The sequence below is a fragment of the Oncorhynchus clarkii genome, chromosome 9, assembly GCF_045791955.1.
Source record: "Oncorhynchus clarkii lewisi isolate Uvic-CL-2024 chromosome 9, UVic_Ocla_1.0, whole genome shotgun sequence".
Taxonomy (NCBI): Eukaryota; Metazoa; Chordata; class Actinopteri; order Salmoniformes; family Salmonidae; genus Oncorhynchus; species Oncorhynchus clarkii.
This window is the reverse complement of record NC_092155.1, coordinates 60995853-61015208: the sequence shown is the minus strand read 5'-3', so window position 1 is coordinate 61015208 and position 19356 is coordinate 60995853. Positions and strand designations below refer to the sequence as shown.

The 19356-nt window shown below is 42.9% G+C and overlaps 1 protein-coding gene across 1 annotated transcript in view; it reads right to left on the bottom strand.

Annotated features, from left to right (window-relative positions):
* Nucleotides 1-6587: 6587 nt before the first annotated feature.
* LOC139416673 (voltage-dependent L-type calcium channel subunit alpha-1D-like) overlaps nt 6588-19356 on the bottom strand; it is a 46550-nt gene continuing 33781 nt past the window's right edge. The window contains exons 24-48 of the mRNA XM_071165628.1: nt 18325-18412; nt 16564-16671; nt 16416-16468; nt 16138-16284; nt 15850-16051; nt 15539-15697; nt 14145-14255; nt 13927-14010; nt 13438-13458; nt 13067-13252; nt 12901-12966; nt 12721-12812; nt 12353-12512; nt 12038-12165; nt 11690-11786; nt 11193-11295; nt 10983-11084; nt 10605-10729; nt 10317-10427; nt 9346-9600; nt 8927-9198; nt 8544-8842; nt 8324-8436; nt 7814-8188; nt 6588-7512 (exon numbers count right to left, since the gene is read on the bottom strand). Coding sequence (XP_071021729.1) covers nt 7306-7512; nt 7814-8188; nt 8324-8436; nt 8544-8842; nt 8927-9198; nt 9346-9600; nt 10317-10427; nt 10605-10729; nt 10983-11084; nt 11193-11295; nt 11690-11786; nt 12038-12165; nt 12353-12512; nt 12721-12812; nt 12901-12966; nt 13067-13252; nt 13438-13458; nt 13927-14010; nt 14145-14255; nt 15539-15697; nt 15850-16051; nt 16138-16284; nt 16416-16468; nt 16564-16671; nt 18325-18412 — 3664 coding nt within the window. The 3' untranslated portion in view covers nt 6588-7305. The remainder of the gene's footprint in view (nt 7513-7813; nt 8189-8323; nt 8437-8543; nt 8843-8926; nt 9199-9345; nt 9601-10316; nt 10428-10604; nt 10730-10982; nt 11085-11192; nt 11296-11689; nt 11787-12037; nt 12166-12352; nt 12513-12720; nt 12813-12900; nt 12967-13066; nt 13253-13437; nt 13459-13926; nt 14011-14144; nt 14256-15538; nt 15698-15849; nt 16052-16137; nt 16285-16415; nt 16469-16563; nt 16672-18324; nt 18413-19356) is intronic.

The following is a 19356-nucleotide window of genomic DNA, read 5'->3' as shown; positions in this document are numbered from 1 at the left end:
CATGATTGACCCAGCAGACTTTTACCAGCTCCGCAACGCCATCTCCTCCCAAGGAGCCACCATTGGAAGGCACGAGGAGTTGCTTCGCCATCTGATGGAAGGGTTCTAGGCCGTGGCCGAAAGTCACAACCTAGCTTTGGACACATTGCAGGAGCAAATCCGTGGGTGGCCTACTAGGCAGTCTACCATGACGGTAACCTCCCAGACCCTGAGAAGTTTTCGTGGCTGAGATGTCTGGGAGAGAGGCTGCACGGAGGTTACTCCAGCTTCGGCAGGACTCCCTCGGTGTGGCAGATTATGCGGTGGAATTCCGCATGCTATTAGTGGTGCCTGGAACCCGGAAGAGCTGTTCGACACGTTCCTGCACAGAGTATTCGGAGGAAGTAAAGGACGAGCTTGTAGCCCTGGAACAACCGGCGGATCTCGACTTACTCATCGCTTTGACCATCCGGATCGATGGGCGGCTACGGGATCGTATTAAGGAGAAGAGGTCTGATTGCGGTCCCAATTGCTCACTCAAGGATCCCACCTTGCATCTGATGGACTCTGGAAGTCCACAGTGTATATGTTCCCGAGAGGATCTGAGCTTACCCGAGTTTCTCCAAAATCCTCTGAATACTGCCGATTTACCTCTTCCTGAGCCGATGCAGCTCGGCAGGGCTAGGCTATCTCCAGCTGAACATGTACGCAGACATAACACCCAGATTTGTCTGTATTGCAGTAGTCACGGTCATTATGTGTCTACCTGTCCCCTAAAGAGACCTAACTCATTGGTAGGAATGACTACACTGGTGGGTCCTAAGGACAATTTAGCTTCTCCCCCTACTCGCCCCCCCTCTCCATGCCACCCCAGATACTCATCGACTCGGGGGCCGATATGAGTCTTATGGACATTACCCTGGCATTCGAGGTGCGCATCCCCACTCAACCCCTCTCCTTTCCCATGAATGTTAGAGCGCTGGACGGGCGTTCTATAGGCCGGGTCACCCACCATACCACCCCCATCATCCTATGAGTGTCGGGGAACCACAGTGAGATGATCCAATTCCTCCTATTTGAGTCTCCGCAGGTTCCTGTGGCATTGGTGCCATTGTAGGCTGGAGCCCGTTCTGCTACACTCATTGCCTGAAATCAGCTCTGCCTGCCCCGGAACGTCTTCCTGGGGACTTGGAAATTGCCCCGGATCTCTCCGCCATTCCCGTGGAATACCAGGACATCCGGGAGGGGTTCAGTAAGGCCCGGGCCACTTCGTTTCCACAACACCGACCAGTACCCAGGGATGTTAAGCCAGATGCGCTGGCACGCTGCTATAGCCACGTGGCTACACCCCAGGAATCTGAGCCCTTTCCCCCCCTGCTCCAAGATCATTAGCGTCTAGATGTAAACTCATGTCTCACATTCCAAAATTATTTAGCAGTGCATGGTGATTGAACAGGTGTAGGGAGGGTGAAGTCTGTGAATAAAACAAATATATAAATATACATATAATTACCAAAACGTGCACAACAGTATTCATGTTATTTTTTGTGGTAAAAATTATGTGAATGAAAACACTGTTCACTTGACAGCGGTTTTCATATACAGTGCCTTGCGAAAGTATTCGGCCCCCTTGAACTTTGCGACCTTTTGCCACATTTCAGGCTTCAAACATAAAGATATAAAACTGTATTTTTTTGTGAAGAATCAACAACAAGTGGGACACAATCATGAAGTGGAACGACATTTATTGGATATTTCAAACTTTTTTAACAAATCCAAAACTGAAAAAGTGGGCGTGCAAAATTATTGAGCCCCCTTAAGTTAATACTTTGTAGCGCCACCTTTTGCTGCGATTACAGCTGTAAGTCGCTTGGGGTATGTCTTATCAGTTTTGCACATCGAGAGACTGAATTTTTTTCCCATTCCTCCTTGCAATACAGCTCGAGCTCAGTGAGGTTGGATGGAGAGCATTTGTGAACAGCAGTTTTCAGTTCTTTCCAAAGATTCTCGATTGGATTCAGGTCTGGACTTTGACTTGGCCATTCTAACACCTGGATATGTTTATTTTTGAACCATTCCATTGTAGATTTTGCTTTATGTTTTGGATCATTGTCTTGTTGGAAGACAAATCTCCGTCCCAGTCTCAGGTCTTTTGCAGACTCCATCAGGTTTTCTTCCAGAATCGTCCTGTATTTGGCTCCATCCATCTTCCCATCAATTTTAACCATCTTCCCTGTCCCTGCTGAAGAAAAGCAGGCCCAAACCATGATGCTGCCACCACCATGTTTGACAGTGGAGATGGTGTGTTCAGGGTGATGAGCTGTGTTGCTTTTACGCCAAACATAACGTTTTGCATTGTTGCCAAAAAGTTCAATTTTGGTTTCATCTGACCAGAGCACCTTCTTCCACATGTTTGGTGTGTCTCCCAGGTGGCTTGTGGCAAACTTTAAACGGCACTTTTTATGGATATCTTTAAGAAATGGCTTTCTTCTTGCCACTCTTCCATAAAGGCCAGATTTGTGCAATATACGACTGATTGTTGTCCTATGGACAGAGTCTCCCACCTCAGCTGTAGATCTCTGCAGTTCATCCAGAGTGATCATGGGCCTCTTGGCTGCATCTCTGATCAGTCTTCTCCTTGTATGAGCTGAAAGTTTAGAGGGACGGCCAGGTCTTGGTAGATTTGCAGTGGTCTGATACTCCTTCCATTTCAATATTATCGCTTGCACAGTGCTCCTTGGGATGTTTAAAGCTTGGGAAATATTTTTGTATCCAAATCTGGCTTTAAACTTCTTCACAACAGTATCTCGGACCTGCCTGGTGTGTTCCTTGTTCTTCATGATGCTCTCTGCGCTTTTGACGGACCTCTGAGACTATCACAGTGCAGGTGCATTTATACGGAGACTTGATTACACACAGGTGGATTGTATTTATCATCATTAGTCATTTAGGTCAACATTGGATCATTCAGAGATCCTCACTGAACTTCTGGAGAGAGTTTGCTGCACTGAAAGTAAAGGGGCTGAATAATTTTGCACGCCCAATTTTTCAGTTTTTGATTTGTTAAAAAAGTTTGAAATATCCAATAAATGTCGTTCCACTTCATGATTGTGTCCCACTTGTTGTTGATTCTTCACAAAAAAATACAGTTTTATATCTTTATGTTTGAAGCCTGAAATGTGGCAAAAGGTCGCAAAGTTCAAGGGGGCCGAATACTTTCGCAAGGCACTGTACATACCTTGTCCATAATGTAGAGGCCATCTGGGATCTTCATTGAACAGGTAAGGGAGGAGGAAGATGGCTACTGTGACTGAGTCAAAAGGTTTTAAAGACACCATTCATTCAAATGAATTGTAGGTGATACATGTGATCTGCATAATATTATGAGACAAACCAATACAAATTGCACATACTTTTGTGGGCCTCCTCGTCAGTATACATGCATACAGACACAAACAAATAAGTGAGCAGTTCAGTCATCTGCGCCCAATACGACTATAGCCTTTAACATCTTACATATTCTTACCTCGTTGTTGATTCATATCCATTGAATTGTGTACATTTTTTGTTTAATTATTATTCTTTTTTTAAAGGGAGAGTGTCAAAACACAGCCATTTGGACAAATATGAAAAGATAGATGGTAGGCCTATCATCATAAAACAATATCAATTTTGATCATAAAGGGAGAAACCTTGCCTTAAATTGAGGACATCTTTACATTTTTCAGTAAGGTGTCTGCACCTGCTGTCTCTCAAATTCAAATAAAAATATTTCAGTTGGGCAGTTAGTTAGTTCCTGCAAGAACATAAAGAACTAAAGAGGTTCCTCAATGAATCCCATCTCCTATGGGGTTATTGGAAGAATGTTTTGGGGGCATTTTTCAGTGCCAAAAACCCTAAGGTTCTTCAAGGAACTTTTAGGATCTTAGAAGAACCCTTGTTGAAGCCCTCATTTTTAGAGTGTAGCAAGTTAGGATTATTAGGTTAAGGTTAGGAAAAGGGTTAGGGTTAGCTAAAATGCCCCAAAAACTTATGATAAAAAGATCTGACAAAGCAGGGGTTCCAAATGTAGAACCCAGTTCCTACATTTTAATGTAAAAATGGATTTTATCAAACAAAACTATGCTACATTTTATCTCTAGGACCCTCAGGATGACAAATCAGAGCAATGAATGTAAGTATATTATTAACCTTCAGAGGTGAATCTATCAAACCAAGTGCCGTGATAAGTTTTTTGTTGTGCACTTTCCTCAAACAATAGCATGGCATTTTTTTTTACTGTAATAGCTACTGTAAATTGGACAGTGCAGTTAGATTAAATTATTGTTCATCTTTATGCCCATATAAGACATGTCTATGTCCTGGGAAATGTTCGTCATGCTAATCACAATAGCGCACGTTAGCTCAACCGTCCCCTTGGAGGTTAATTTGACAAAAGATGTATGCTTTTTAACCATTACCATGTTTCTTAGTCAAATATGGCCAGTCATATACATCTTTATTTATCTTCTTTGCTGAAAACAAAAACACCTGAAAATCAGCCACTAAGCCAAGTGTTGTCATGGTAATTAAAGAGGAGTTTCTAAATGTGGAACTGAGTGGGCCAAGGAAACACAGATGTTCTCCATCTGTTAAGGCACTAATGAGTCATTATGCAATTCATGTGTTTATTTTATGATGTTCCTTAAAATCATGAAATGTTACACCCTGTATAATTATGTAGAGTTATGCCAGTTCTTTATGAAAAGCCCTTGTCTCCAGTATTTGCATTATTAAATTCCGGCCTTATTGTTACTGCTACTAAATGAACTAGCTACATGACAACTTTGAGAAAAAGTACATTACACTTTATTACTGTACACACAAATACCTGACAGTTCAAAGTGTTAGCAGTCACAATAAAATAAATCTAACAATTGTTATTATTACATTTACAAGTTGCATTCCTGTTAACCATATACTTTGAAATAGTATTTATGTACGTTTCTCACTGAGGGAGATAAATCAATCAATCAATCAAATGTATTTTATAAAGCCCCTTTAACATCAGCAGTTGTCACAAAGTACTATACAGAAACCCAGCCTAAAACCCCAAACAGCAAGCAATGCAGCTGTAGAAGCACAGTGGCTAGGAAAAACTCCCTAGAAAGGCAGGAACCTAGGAAGAAACCTAGAGAGAAACCCTTAACATGACTGTCATGAGAATCTTCTTTGGGGTTTCTGTTGATTTAAACTTTTTGGGATAGGGGGCAGCATTTTCACTTTTGGATGAATAGCGTGCCCAGAGTGAACTGCCTCCTACTCTGTCCCAGATGCTAATATATGCATATTATTATTGGTATTGGATAGAAAACACTCTGAAGTTTCTAAAACTGTTTGAATGATGTCTATGAGTATAACAGAACTCATATGGCAGGCGAAAATCTGAGAAAAATCCAACCAGGAAGTGGGACATCTGAGGTTTGTAGTTTTTCAAAGCTTGGCCTACCGAGTACACATTGAGATATGGATGAGGTTGCACTTCCTAGGGCTTCCACTAGATGTCAACCGTCTTTAGAAACTGGTTTGAGGATTCTACTATAAAGGAGGGGCTCATAAGACCTCTGAGTCAGTGGTCTGGTAGAGAGCCTTGGTCTCATGACATGTGCTCCCGACAGAGTTACTTCTCGTTCCAGTGCTTTTCTGAAGACAAAGGAATTCTCCGGTTGGAACATTATTGATGTTTTATGTTAAAAACATCCTAATGATTGATTCCATACATTGTTTGACATGTTTCTAAAGGATTGTAACTGAACTTTTTGAGTTTTTGTCTGGATGAAGTGCCTGCGCCTCATGAAGATGGATTACTGGGCTGAACACGCTTACAACACGTGGCTATTTGGACATAAATGATGGAACTTTATGGAACAAATCATTCATTTATTGTCGAACTGGGATTCCTGTGAGTGCCTTCTGATGAAAATCATCAAAGGTAAGTGAATATTTATGGTGTTGTTTCTAACTTTGTTGATTCCAAAATGGCGGATATTCCTCTGGCTGTTTTGGGTTCTGAGCGCCGTTCTCAGATTATGCTTTTTCCGTCAAGTTTTTTAAAAATCTGACACAGCGGTTGGATTAAGAAGTCTATCTTTAATTCTGTGAATAACACTTGTATCTTTTATCAATGTTTACTATGAGTATTTCTGCAAAAGTACCAGATGTTTTGGAATCAAAACATTACTGCACGTAAGGCGCCAATGTAAACTGAGATTTTTGGATATAAATATGCACATTATCGAACAATACATACATGTATTGTGTAACATGATGTCCTATGAGTGTCATCTGATGAAGATCATCAAAGGTTAGTGATTCATTTTATCTATATTTTTGCTTTTTGTGACTCCTATCTTTGGCTGGAAAAATGGCTGTGTCTTTTTTCGACTTGGCGGTGATCTAACAATCATATGTTGTGCTTTAGCTGTAAAGCATTTTTTAAATCGGACACGATGCGTAGATTAACAAGATGTTTATCTTTCATTTGCTGTATTGGACTTGTTCATGTGTGAAAGTTACATAAGTTACATAAAATATATTTTTGAATTTCGTGAGCTGCCTCTTCAGCGGAATGTTGTTGAGGTGTTCCGCTAGCGGAACCCCTCCACTAGAAAGGTTCATTTGACATGACATGGTTCAAAAGTCTACTGTTAATGCTATGCTAATGCTTCACTGGGCAACTGACATGACACACATAAACCCATTTTCATTATCTATGGTTACAAGTGGAGCTCACTTGAACTATAGACAGGTACTGTATTTTTTGGGGGGGATTTATGCCAGCTTTTAATATGTTTTTATGACCCTAGCAGGGTTATTGTATGATTTGGGTGTATAAGTGACAGCAATTCTAGAACAGTACCAAAAATGGAAATTACAATCCAAAAATGCCGCTTTTGAAAATAGCGATAAACTACTTCATAGTAGAATACGAATTGCAATCATGTTCGGCAGGCTATAGTACAGTACACTCTTACATTAGAATAATGTGTAAAGAGTATTGAGGCCAAACCTCAATAGTTGGGCTCTGTACTGTATATGCTGTCTAATTCACAATGATTCTTTCAGACTCTTGTTCAAGACACACTGATGCTTTCAACAAAGCCAAATTAACTGAGAAGATCTAGAAAAGAGAAATAGCATGATCAAAGAGATATAGACCGTTTCCTAAGATCAATAGCTTGGGACAGCATTCTTACCCCCCCCCATGTTGATGGAGAGGTAAGGCTCTATCTCATTGCCCTCCTACTCTCCCTACCTCCCTCCCTCTCTCTCTCTGTTTCCTCTCTCTCAGTAGGAAATCACACAGTTCATCTCATCTGCCAGCTCCTCCTCAAAGCGTCCTATTGGCTGTCCAGTAGAACGGGTCAGCAGATCTGTGGCTGCGTTTTCCATCTCATCAATGGTCATGTTACATGCGTCAGCGATCTCCCGCTTTGCGAAGTTCACAAACTTTGGGTCTCTTGCATAGAGGCCCAAGCCTTCTGATATCAGGATCTGTGGGAGAGTAAGAAGAGTAGTGAAACACTGAACACAAATCTCTCTCTCTCTATCAGTCTCTCTCTCCATATATATTTCCATATCCCAACAACCTACAGCATACAAGTGTATATTCATAATCACTGACTTAGGCAAATATACTTTTTTGGAAAGCAAAGCAAATTTTCAGGTAAATTACTGACGCTTGGAGTGCGCTTGACTCCTCCACTCACCATTAGGCAGATAAGGTATAGTCTACCGGTAAACAATATGTAGCCTTGGGATTTTAGCTGGACGTTTTGTTTTATTCATCACTTACCGACTCCACCAGGCTGTTTGCACTGCCTTTCTCTATGAGTCTTTGGCTGATCTGGGAGGGCACTCTGCCGTTGGTGTAGCTCCTGTTCTGTGGCGTGTGCATGGGGAGTGTTGGGGCTCCAGGGTACCAGCCACTGGGCCTAGTTGCAATAGCAGGGAGGCTGGAGGTGGCCTGGGTCCTGTCTCCCCACAGCTGCTGGGTGCCCCCGGCCTCATCCACCAGCATCAGAGGGGCGTAGAGCAGACGCCCTCTCTTTGCGGCTGCTGATGTTGCTGACACCCCTGCTCCTGGCATTGACCCTGCAGGTCCTCCTCCATTGTTGGCCCAGGAGGCCGAGGATATGGAGGAGACACTGCTGCGGCGGGAGTCAAGGGTCTGGAGGACGACGGATGACAACACCAAGAGGAAAATGACTAAAATCTTGATTTCTATTATTAAATTAAAATCAAAATGTCTCTTTGATTCAGTGAGTATTTGTTGACTATTCTTTTGCATGTGTGTGTTTCTCACCAGTCTGGATCTGCATGGGGGTGAGTTACTCTCATATGTGCCAGGGATGGGGATGTCACCCGCGCTATGCTGTGCCCGCAGACACTGGATGTTAAAGGAGGGCGGCTTACGACCTGGAAGGGAAAATACATGGAAATGTACTAAGACGGTCACTGGGTGTTTCTAGTTCTACTGATTCTACTGGTGTTGAGGAGAAAGACTGAGACCATGTGATGATTACCTGCAGGAGTGGGAGGAAGAACACGTCTCCGGACATACGGCTCCAATCCGTTTCCATTGTAGCCGTTGCCATTGTAGCCGTTTCCATTGTAGCCGTTTCCTATGTAACCATTACCGGTGTAGCCACTCATGCTACCTCCATTCATACCATTCATAGCGCCATTATAGCCATTCCCATTCATGCCATTTCCATTTTCGTAGGGTACTCCTGCAACACTCCCATTGGTGAAGTTAGGAGCATGACTCTGCATGTACTCTGGTGGGATATGGGATACTGCAGGTTGCTCTTGATATGCATACCTGTGAAGGGAAAGGGAACACTTATGCACGCTCTTCAACTAAGCTTCATTAACGTAGATCTGCCTCTCTCCCCTTCCCACTTACCTGTCGTTTGTTAGCATGCCCACTGGGTACTGTTGGTAGTACACCTGGTGTGCAGCATAAGTTTCACCTCCTCTTCCCTCCATCACTAGCTCTGGTTGAGGTGGGGCAGCGGCTGCCTCTAACACTATTTGAGCTGCCTCTGGTTCTGGTGGGGCTATCACTATTTGAGGTTGGGATTGGGCAACCATTTGTGGCGGAGAAGCAATCTGTGGTGGGGGTGGGGCTGGTGCTGGTTGGGGTGGGGCTGGTGCTGGTTGGGGAGGGGATGGGGCCTGTGGTGGGGGTGGGGCTGGTGCTGGTTGGGGAGGGGATGGGGCCTGTGGTGGAGGTGGGGCTGGTTGGGGAGGGAATGGGGCCTGTGGTGGGGATGGGTTCGGTGCTGGTTGGGGAGGGGATGGATCTTTTGGTGGTGATGCGGCTGGTGCTTCTTCTGGTGGAAGGAGGGCCTCAGATCTCGTTGGCTGTTCAACCACCACATCAAAGGATGACAGATCTGATTCTGATCTCTCACTGGCTGCTAATGGCTGTTCTGTGACCACGTCGCTGAATATAGTGGGCTCGACGAAGGGCTCCATGAAAACGATGGTGGTGGACTCCTCCATGTCACCTGGTATGGGAGTGGTGGATGAAGTATTGGTGGCAGAGGTGCCTGGATCTTCAAAAACATTTTCATTCTGAAGGAAGGGGAAAACAGAGAGATCAGCTTTAATATACAGTCAACTGCTGCTTATTGTAAATACTATAGAAACATTTATGTTTACCTACTGTAAGTGATATTTGCATATTTGATCAATGTCAAAATAGAAAAGACAGATCATTTTGGCCACCTTTCCTTCCAGTTCTCTGCTGCCAATGACTGGAACGAATTGCAAAAATCACTGAAGTGGGAGACTTATATCTCCCTCACTAACTTTAAACATCAGCTATCTGAGCAGCTAACCGATCGCTGCAGCTGTACACAGCCCATCTGTAAATAGCCCACCCAATCTACCTACCTCATCCCCATATTGTTTATTTACTTTTTTGCTCTTCTTGCACACCAGTATTTCTACTTGCACATCTATCAGTGCTATCAGTGTCCGGTGTTAATTTGCTAAATTGTAATTACTTCGCTACTATGGCCTAGTTATTGCCTTACCTCCTCATGCCATTTGCACACATTGTATATAGACTTTTTTTCTATTGTGTTATTGACTGTAAGTTTGTTTATTCCATGTATAACTCTGTGATGTTGTTTGTGTCGCACTGCTTTGCTTTATCTTGGCCAGGTCGCAGTTGTAAATGAGAACTTGTTCTCAACTGGCCTACCTGGTTAAATAAAGGTGAAATTAAAAAAATGTCAGTACATACTGTTTTGATACACTAACGACAGTCAATAGGAGATACTTACTTTGAAAAACTCTTCGTCCAACTCTCCCTCCATACCCTCCTCCTCCTCTCCCTCCATTGCCAAGGCCAGATGCAACTCTGGGGCAAGTGCCTGCAGTGACCGTAGCCCTGCCTGCCACACACACACACACACACACACACACACACACACACACACACACACACACACACACACACACACACACACACACACACACACACACACACACACACACACACACACACAAAAAGTGTGATACACAAACACAGTCACCAAACAGCAACACGTGTAAACAGGTAACTGGTATACCTGGAGAGAGTCTTTCTTGTCCTTTCCCTTCTTTTTCCTCTCCCGCTCCTTCCTCTTGCGGAACTTCTTAAAGTAGTCCTGGATCAAGAAGCTGGCATAGAACTTCCCACAAGTCACCTCTTCCCCTAAGTCAGGAAGAATCGTCACAGAGTAGGAGAATGGAAAACAAATCATTTTAAACAAAGGGAGGAGGCAAATGGGAAAGTGATAGAGAAGGACTAAGATAAAAAAACACAGACAAATATCCTAGTGAGATACAGAAAGAAACCTGTATTTCTGTAACTTTAAAACTACCATTAGAGTGGTCTGTGTGGTTATACGGTAGTATACAGTAATAAGTCTCTGTCTAGTTGGTTAAAGGCACCTCCTGAGTTTTACCTCTAGGGGGTGGAATGACCTCTTCAAGGAGCTTGGGTTTAGTGCGCTTCCATATCTTCTTAATGATGGCCCTGAGCTCCTCGTTGTCCTGGTCAACAGGCCCTAGTGGAGTGACACAAGACCTTTAAAAACACAGGAGTAAAGGCTGCAAGCACCACTGCACTAAATAATGATGTGTGAATGATACACTGTGTGTGTGTGCTGACTAACCGTCAGTCTTGATCTTGAGTGAGGTTCTGACCAGCGCAAACAGGGTAGCGTTGAAGGTGACTGTCCCATCGCTGTGCAGCGGCACGTTCATAGCAACCAGCCTCTGACAGGACAAACAAGCAGATGAGAGGAAGAGTGGTAGAAAGGGAGGAGGGGAGAGGAAGTGGAGAAGGAAGAGAGAGGGAGGGTTTAATTGGATTGGCAGGGGGAAGAGGAGGAAAGGCAGCCAAGGCTGAGGGAGTAAATTCCACTGATCTGCTAGATTAGACAGGCTTGTATGGGTAGAGAGAGACTGTAGGACATGTAGCCTGTCTTGATATACTGTATTAAGTGGGAGTGTGACTTTGATGAATAAAACGTAATTTTAAGGATATCATTATCACTGCACACTATCTGACATATATCAAACATTCAATTATACAAATAATTCAAGCTAATACGTTTGTTATACTTTTTCATTTATGCAACTTTTAACATTAAAATATGATCTGCCCTACCTTGCAGGCCACACGATGGGGGCACAGTTTGCCAAAACCAAGGGGTGGCTGGATCCTGCGCAGCATAGTGACCACATCGATATGTTTGATTCGACCCCTGCAACAGAGAAAGAAATCAGCACAATGTACACAGCTCCACTACGAGCCATTGGAAATGAGGACAATATAAAGGACCAATTGGGGAAAAGGGATTGATGAGAAGAGAAATGTAAGAAATTATTAATGGCTTTCCTTTCAATTTTAAGAGAATGTGTATCTTTTTTCTTTTAATTGGGTTGTTAAGACCATTGACATTAAAATACATGATTTGAAATAAATAAAAAAGAGATACAGAGAGTTGTCTCTTACGTGGCCTCTGGGTCATAATCCGACCAGACTCGTTTGAACTCGTCCAGGTGATGAGTACCCAGTACGGTCCAATCCCTGGTCAGGTACTCAAAGTTGTCCATGATGACAGCAATGAACAAGTTAATGATCTGAGAAAGAGGAACACGGAGTGTATTGATCACAGCCGGTCGGCTTCAACATTTCTTTATTTTTCCCTTATTTATACAGGTTGGTCTCATTGAGATAAACTTCTCTTTCGCAACAGAGACCTCTCACATACAGATTTCCCCTCCTTCCTCTGACACCACCTCCTCCCTCCCTTCCCCTCTCCCTCACCAGGAAAGCGCAGAGCATGAAGAAGCTGATGAAGTAGATGTAGGCCAGGTTGCTGCCGCACATGCTCTCCTCCCCGGGCTCAAAGTCTGACTCGGGGTCACAGCGTCTCCCTGGCAACGCTGCCAACATGATCTCCTGCCACTGCTCTCCAGTTGCACACCTGCAGGAACAGCACACACATTAGGACTGAGGAACGTAAAAGAAGACACAGGAGCGAGAGGAGATGAGAGAATGGGAAGAGGAGAGGCTGCAGAGAAGAGAAAAGAAGAGAACAGAGGGGAAACGAAGAGTGGATAGCTACAGGAGAAAAGGAGAAGGTGGTTGAGTTTCTACCTATTTACTATTTCTCTCTCTCCTGCAGAGCTCACCTGAAGAGCAGTAGGACAGACATGAAGAAGGTCTGAAAGTTGTTGTTCCTGTTGATATGCGAGTTGTCATCTATAGCAATCTTTCCAAATGTCTGCAAAAGGTGTGAGCATAGGCCATATTGTCACCAGCTGCATTTTAAATACTTTTGAAGAGGATACAATACATGGGAGGTTACCCACCTGCATGCCGATCACAGCGTAGATGAAGAAGATCATAGCAATAAGGAGACCGACATATGGCAGGGCCTGTGAGAGGTAGAAACATACATTTTATTTACAAAATATAAATCAACACTGTGCATGTCTGTCTGTCTTGTCTTGACATCTGCCTGAGCATAGCACTGACCTGGAGGGACTTGACAAAAGTCCAGAGGAGGGTTCGAATGCCCTCCCCTTTGCTGAGCAGCTTGACCAATCGCAAGACTCGGAACAAACGGAAGAATGTGATGGATACTTTTCCGCTTTCCTTCTTGGCCCCGGGCGGTGCTCCAGGTACAGCTACAGCTGCGGCTTTGGCTGCGGCCTCAATGGCCTGGACAGAAACACAGAGGTTTAGGGAACAGAAGCTTGTTTTCACACAATTTATTGAGAGAGATTAAAGGAAATTTTTTTGAGGAAAGAGAGAGTGACAGAGAGAAAAAGAGAGGCAGAAAGAGAGAGAAGAAGGTGAGAGAGACAGACAGAGAGGAGAGAGTTGTGTCCCTGTCGTGGTCTTACTTCTCCATCCTCATCTCCACCCTTGGAAATAGAAAAAAACAGAAAAATATACATTAGATATCACATATCAGAGCTCTCCAACCCTGTTCCTGCAGAGCTCCCATTCTGTAGGTTTACATTACAACCCTAATCTAGCGCAGCTGATTCTAATAATTAGCTGGTTGATATGATGGTTAGTTATAACGAAGTTTGGAGCGAAAACCTACAGGAGGGTGGCTTTCCAGGAACAGGGCGGGAGAGCCCTGACATATATGAACATCCAACAGTTATTCTGACTGTAGCAAACCCTACACAAGAGTATTATAAAGCAATATGTTTGTTAAACTGACCTTGAGATGTTACAATGAATAACTGTACACATAGTGTTGCAGGTCTATCTTCCAAGAGTTTTCTAAGCATCACATGTTTCCCTAACGTAAAGAAATGGCTGAAGATGCAAGAGATGATGTAACATGAAGTAGCTAAAGGAGATACAGAGATAGTACTCACACTAAGCTCTGAGACCATGATGTCTAGCACACTGCCCACAACTATCAGAGCATCAAAGGTGTTCCAAGCATCAATGAAATATTGCTGGATATACAGACACACACAAACACAGTCAACAGCATGGAACATTAGAACATGGTATCGGAACATTAGAACATGGAACATTAGAACACTGTATTGATATCAACATGTGTCCAGTGAAAGCCTGTTGAACTCACATGTGTTCTGAGAGCCAGTAGCTTGATGACCATCTCTATGGTAAATAGGGCTGTGAAGATCAAGTTGAGGATGTCCATCACAGAGTTGAATGTTTTAGACTGCTCATAATGCTGCAGGGCAATACATGTAAACAGTTTATAATCTTATTCCTGTTGTAATATATACTGAACAAAAATGTAAACGCAACATGCAACAATTTCAAAGATTTTACTGAGTTACAATGTAATTATATAAGGAAATCAGTCAATTGAAATACATTCATTAGGCCCTAATCTGTGGATGTCACATGACTGGGAATACAGATATGCATCTGTTGGTCACAGATACCTTAAAAAAAAGGTAGGGGCATTGATCAGAAAACCAGTCACACACCAGTGTGACCACCATTTCCCTCATGCAGTGCGACACATCTCCTTCACATAGAATTGGACAGGCTGTTGATTGTGCCCTCTGGAATGTTGTCCCACTACTCTTCAATGGCTGTGCGAAGTTGCTGGATATTGGCAGGAACTGCAGCATGCTTTCGTACAAGTCCATCCAGAGCATCCCAAACATGCTCAATGGGTGACATGTCTGGTGTTTATGCAGGCCATGGAAGAACTGGGACATTTTCAGCTTCCAGGAATTGTGTACAGATCCTTGCAGCATGGGGCCATGCATTGTCATGCTGAAACATGAGGGGATGGCGGCAGATGAATGGCACGACAATGGGCCTCAGGATCTCGTCACATTATCTCTGTGCATTCATATTGTCATTGATAAAATGCAATTGTGTTAGTTGTCCGTAGTTTGTGCTTGCCCATATCGTAACCCCACCGCCACCATGGGCCACTTTGTTCACGACGTTGACATCAGCAAAGCGCTTGCCCACACAACGCGATACACGTGGTCTGCGGTTGTGAGGTCAGTTGGACCTACTGCCAAATTCTCTAAAACGATGTTGGAGGCGGCTTATGGTAGAAAAATGAACATTCAATTCTCTGATAACAGCTCTGGTGGACGTTCCTGCAGTCAGCATACAAATTGCATGCTCCCTCAAAACTGTGGCATTGTGTTGTGTGACAAAACTGCACATTTTAGAGTGGCCTTTTATTGTCCCCGGGACAATGTGCACCTGTTTAATGATGTTTAATCAGCTTTGTGATATGCCACACCTATCAGGTAGATGGTTTATCTTGGCAAAGGATAAATGCTTACTAACAGGGATGTAAATACATTTGTGCACTAAATTTGAGAGAAATAAGCTTTTTGTGCGCATGGAAAATGCCTGGGATATTTTTATCTCAGCTCATGAAACATGGGACCAACACTTTACATGTTGCATTTATATTTTGGTTCAATGTACATTATGCATACATTATGACTAGCTGTAGTTGAAACTGCAGTATTGTACCTGTACAGCCAAGGTGAGGGTGTTGAGAAGAATTAAGACAAACATGATGTACTCAAACTGGCTGGAGGCGATGATTTTCCAGAACTTTAGCTGGGATGGGTTTCTGGGAATGTAGATCTTGATGGGCTTGGCTTTCAGAGCGTACTGTACACATTGTCTCTGTGGAGGGCAGGACAGGAGACACAGGGAAGGTGGGAGGTGAAGTGATCACTCGCATTCTCAGTAGACTGAATGCCTTTGACATGATAAGGTACAGTAGCTTTGTGATTGTGATGAACGTCAAAATAAGTTCATCAAGGAAAAGGACTAACTTGATTTTTGTTCAGTTCACAGTTTTTGAACTCAGATTCTCCCTGTTCACGGAACGTGATGATGACGAAGCCCACGAAGATGTTCATCATGAAGAAGGCGATGATGATGATGTAGATGATGAAGAATATGGAGATTTCCACACGGTAGTTGTAAATAGGGCCATGGTTTGCTGCATTGGCGTCGATGGCCTTGTACAGCAGCCTACGAGTTTATAATGGGAGAGATGAAAACTTTAATATATAAACAGATAGTCATCATATGTACTAATGTGTGGTCTTGGTACTCACTGCGGCCAGCCTTCAAATGTAGACACAGTGAACAGGGCCAGCATGCCCTGCAGCACATTGTCAAAGTTGAATTCACCGTTTTGCCATTTCCTCTCTCTCACCATAGGGTGATTCATATCACCATCCTTATACACCACAAACGTTCCCCTAAAACGCGGACACACACGCACACAAAGCTATACTTATTAGTAAATCACATATACTGTAGTATGTCATGACAGAAATTTGAGTGATGCATTGGCTAAAAGACAAATAAATGACAAAATATTAAGTCTTACATGCACTCATATGGAGTGTGTTTAGCTTCATCAGTGCAACTGTAGAATCTTCCCTGTAATACACAGAGCAGAACAACACATGGCTTTATAATGAGAAGACAACATACAGAGTATTTTCAAAGTACTGCTAAAAGCAATGACCAAGTACCTTGAAGAGCTGCACTCCAATACAGGCAAACATGAACTGGAGGAGCGTTGTGACGATCAAGATGTTTCCGATTGTTTTGATTGCCACAAACACGCACTGCACTACATTCTGCCAACAAAAGCAGAAACAAGACCACGTTTGCAGTTACAGTCAGAAGTTTACATACACCTTGGCCAAATACATTTAAACTCAGCTTTTCACAATTCCTGACATTTAATCCTAGTAACAATTCCCTGTCTTAGGTCAGTTAGGATCACCACTTTATTTTAAGAATGTGACATGTCAGAATAATAGCAGAGAGAATGATTTATTTCTTTCATCACATTCCCAGTGGGTCAGAAGTTTATATACACACTCAATTAGTATTTGGTAGCATTGTCTTTAAATTGTTTAACTTGGGTCAAACGTTGCGGGTAGCCTTCCACAAGCTTCCCACAATAAATACATTTTGGCCCATTCCTCCTGACAGAGCTGGTGTAACTGAGTCTGGTTTGTAGGCCTCCTTGCTCGCACACGCTTTTTCAGTTCTGCACACAATTTTCTATAGGATTGAGGTCAGGGCTTTGTGATGGCCACCCTATACCTTGACTTTGTTGTCCTTTAAGCCATTTTGCCACAACTTTGGAAGTATGCTTGGTGTCATTGTCCATTTGGAAGACCCATTTGCGACCAAGCTTTAACTTCCTGTGACTGATGTCTTGAGAAGTTTCTTCAATATATCCACAACATTTTCCATCCTCCTGATACCATCTATTTTCTGAAGTGCACCAGTCCCTCCTGCAGCAAAGAGCCCCCACAACATGATGCTGCCACCCCCATGCTTTGGATTGCAAGCCTCCCCCTTTTCCTCCAAACATAATGATGGTCATTATGGCCAAAGAGTTCTATTTTTGTTTCATCAGACCAGAGGACATTTCTCCAAAAAGTACAATCTTTGTCCCCATGTGCAGATGCAAACTATAGTCTGGCTTTTTTAATGGCTTCTTCCTTGCTGAGCGGCCTATCAAGTTATGTTGATATAGGACTTGTTTTACTGTGGATATAGATACTTTTGTACCCGTTTCCTCCAGCATCTTCACAATGTCCTTTGCCGTTGTTCTGGGATTGATTTGCACCAAAGTACGTTCATCTCTAGGAGACAGAACACTTCTCCTTCCTGAGAGGTATGACGGCTGCATGGTCCCATGGTGTTTATACTTGCGTACTATTGTTTGTACAGATGAACGTGGTACCTTCAGGCGTTTGGAAATTGCTCCCAAGGATGAACCGTACTTGTGGAGGTCTTTTTTTTCTGAGGTCTTGGCTGATTTCTTTTGATTTTCCCATGATGTCAAGCAAAGAGGCACTGAGTTTGAAGGTAGGCCTTGTTATACATCCACAGGTACACCTCCAATTGACTCAAATTATGTAAATTGGCCTATCAGAAGCTTCTAACGCCATGACATCATTTTCTGTAATTTTCCAAGCTGTTTAAAGGCACAGTCAACTTAGTGTATGTACATTTCTGACCCACTGGAATTGTGAAACAGTGAATTATAAGTGAAATAATCTGTCTGTAAACAATTGTTGGAACAATTACTTGTGTCATGCACAAAGTAGATGTCCTAACCGACTTGCCAAAACTATAGTTTGTTAACAAGAACTTTGTGGAGTGGTTGAAAAACTAGTTTTAATGACTCCAACCTAAGTGTATGTAAACTTCCGACTTCAACTGTAGTTGAGAGAGCAAGAGAGAGGTGGTCAAAGTATTCAAATGATTACCTTGAGTCCTTTGGCTCTGTTGATTGCTCGAAGAGGCCTGAGCACTTTGAGTACCCTGAAAATCTTGACCACAGATATAGCGCTGGAACTGAGAATATAAGAGGAGGCAGATAAGAGTGTGAGAATGAATCACAAAGACTTGTTCTTGTCTGACCAGCAGAGAGTGCTGTTACAGTATTATGTCAATATAACACATCGATACACGACACACACACACCGACAGCTGATCAAATCTTACATCCATCTGCATAGCTAGCTAACTACCTTGTGATGGCTTTTGATCCAATGGTCCATTGAAAAGCATGGTACAGCTCCAGTATTTTCGACCAACCTTTACTTGCCGATACTTTTCATAATTCCTGTTTCTTGTGTCTTCTGTTTCCAGTTGCAGGTGAAACTCCAAAAAACAGAGAATATTCAGAGAAATATTAAATCCACTTTTTGCACCTCGAGAGGAGGTTCCTCACCATCTTAGTTGCCAGACATCTGGCATTTTACAACATCTTTGTCATTTCTAAGCAATGTGGCAGTAGCCACATGTAGAAGATGATGACAGCACATCACGCAGAGCGACTCAAACAACACACACAAATATTTACACACATGTGAAAGGCCATTCTCACTCGATACCAGGGTTGAGGAGTAACTGATTACATGTACATGCAATCAGTTACATTTAATATGATTACAAAAACTGTAACCAGTTACATTACCAGCAAAGATATTGTAATCAGATTACAGATACTAGAGTTTGGGTAATCCAAATGTTAATCCAAATGTTCCATTACTGATTACAATTTTAGACAGGTAACTAGTAACTGCAACAGATTACATTTAGAAAGTAACCTACCCAACCCTGATCAATAGAAAAAGTGGATTTAATATTTTTCTGAATATTCTCTGGTTTTTGGAGTTCCACCTGCAACTGGAAACAGAAGGTTTATAAGACACCAGAGCCTTTCAAATAATAAAGGCATCATTGGCAAGTAAAGGTTGGTTGAAAGTTATTGTACTATATTGTCAATGGACCCC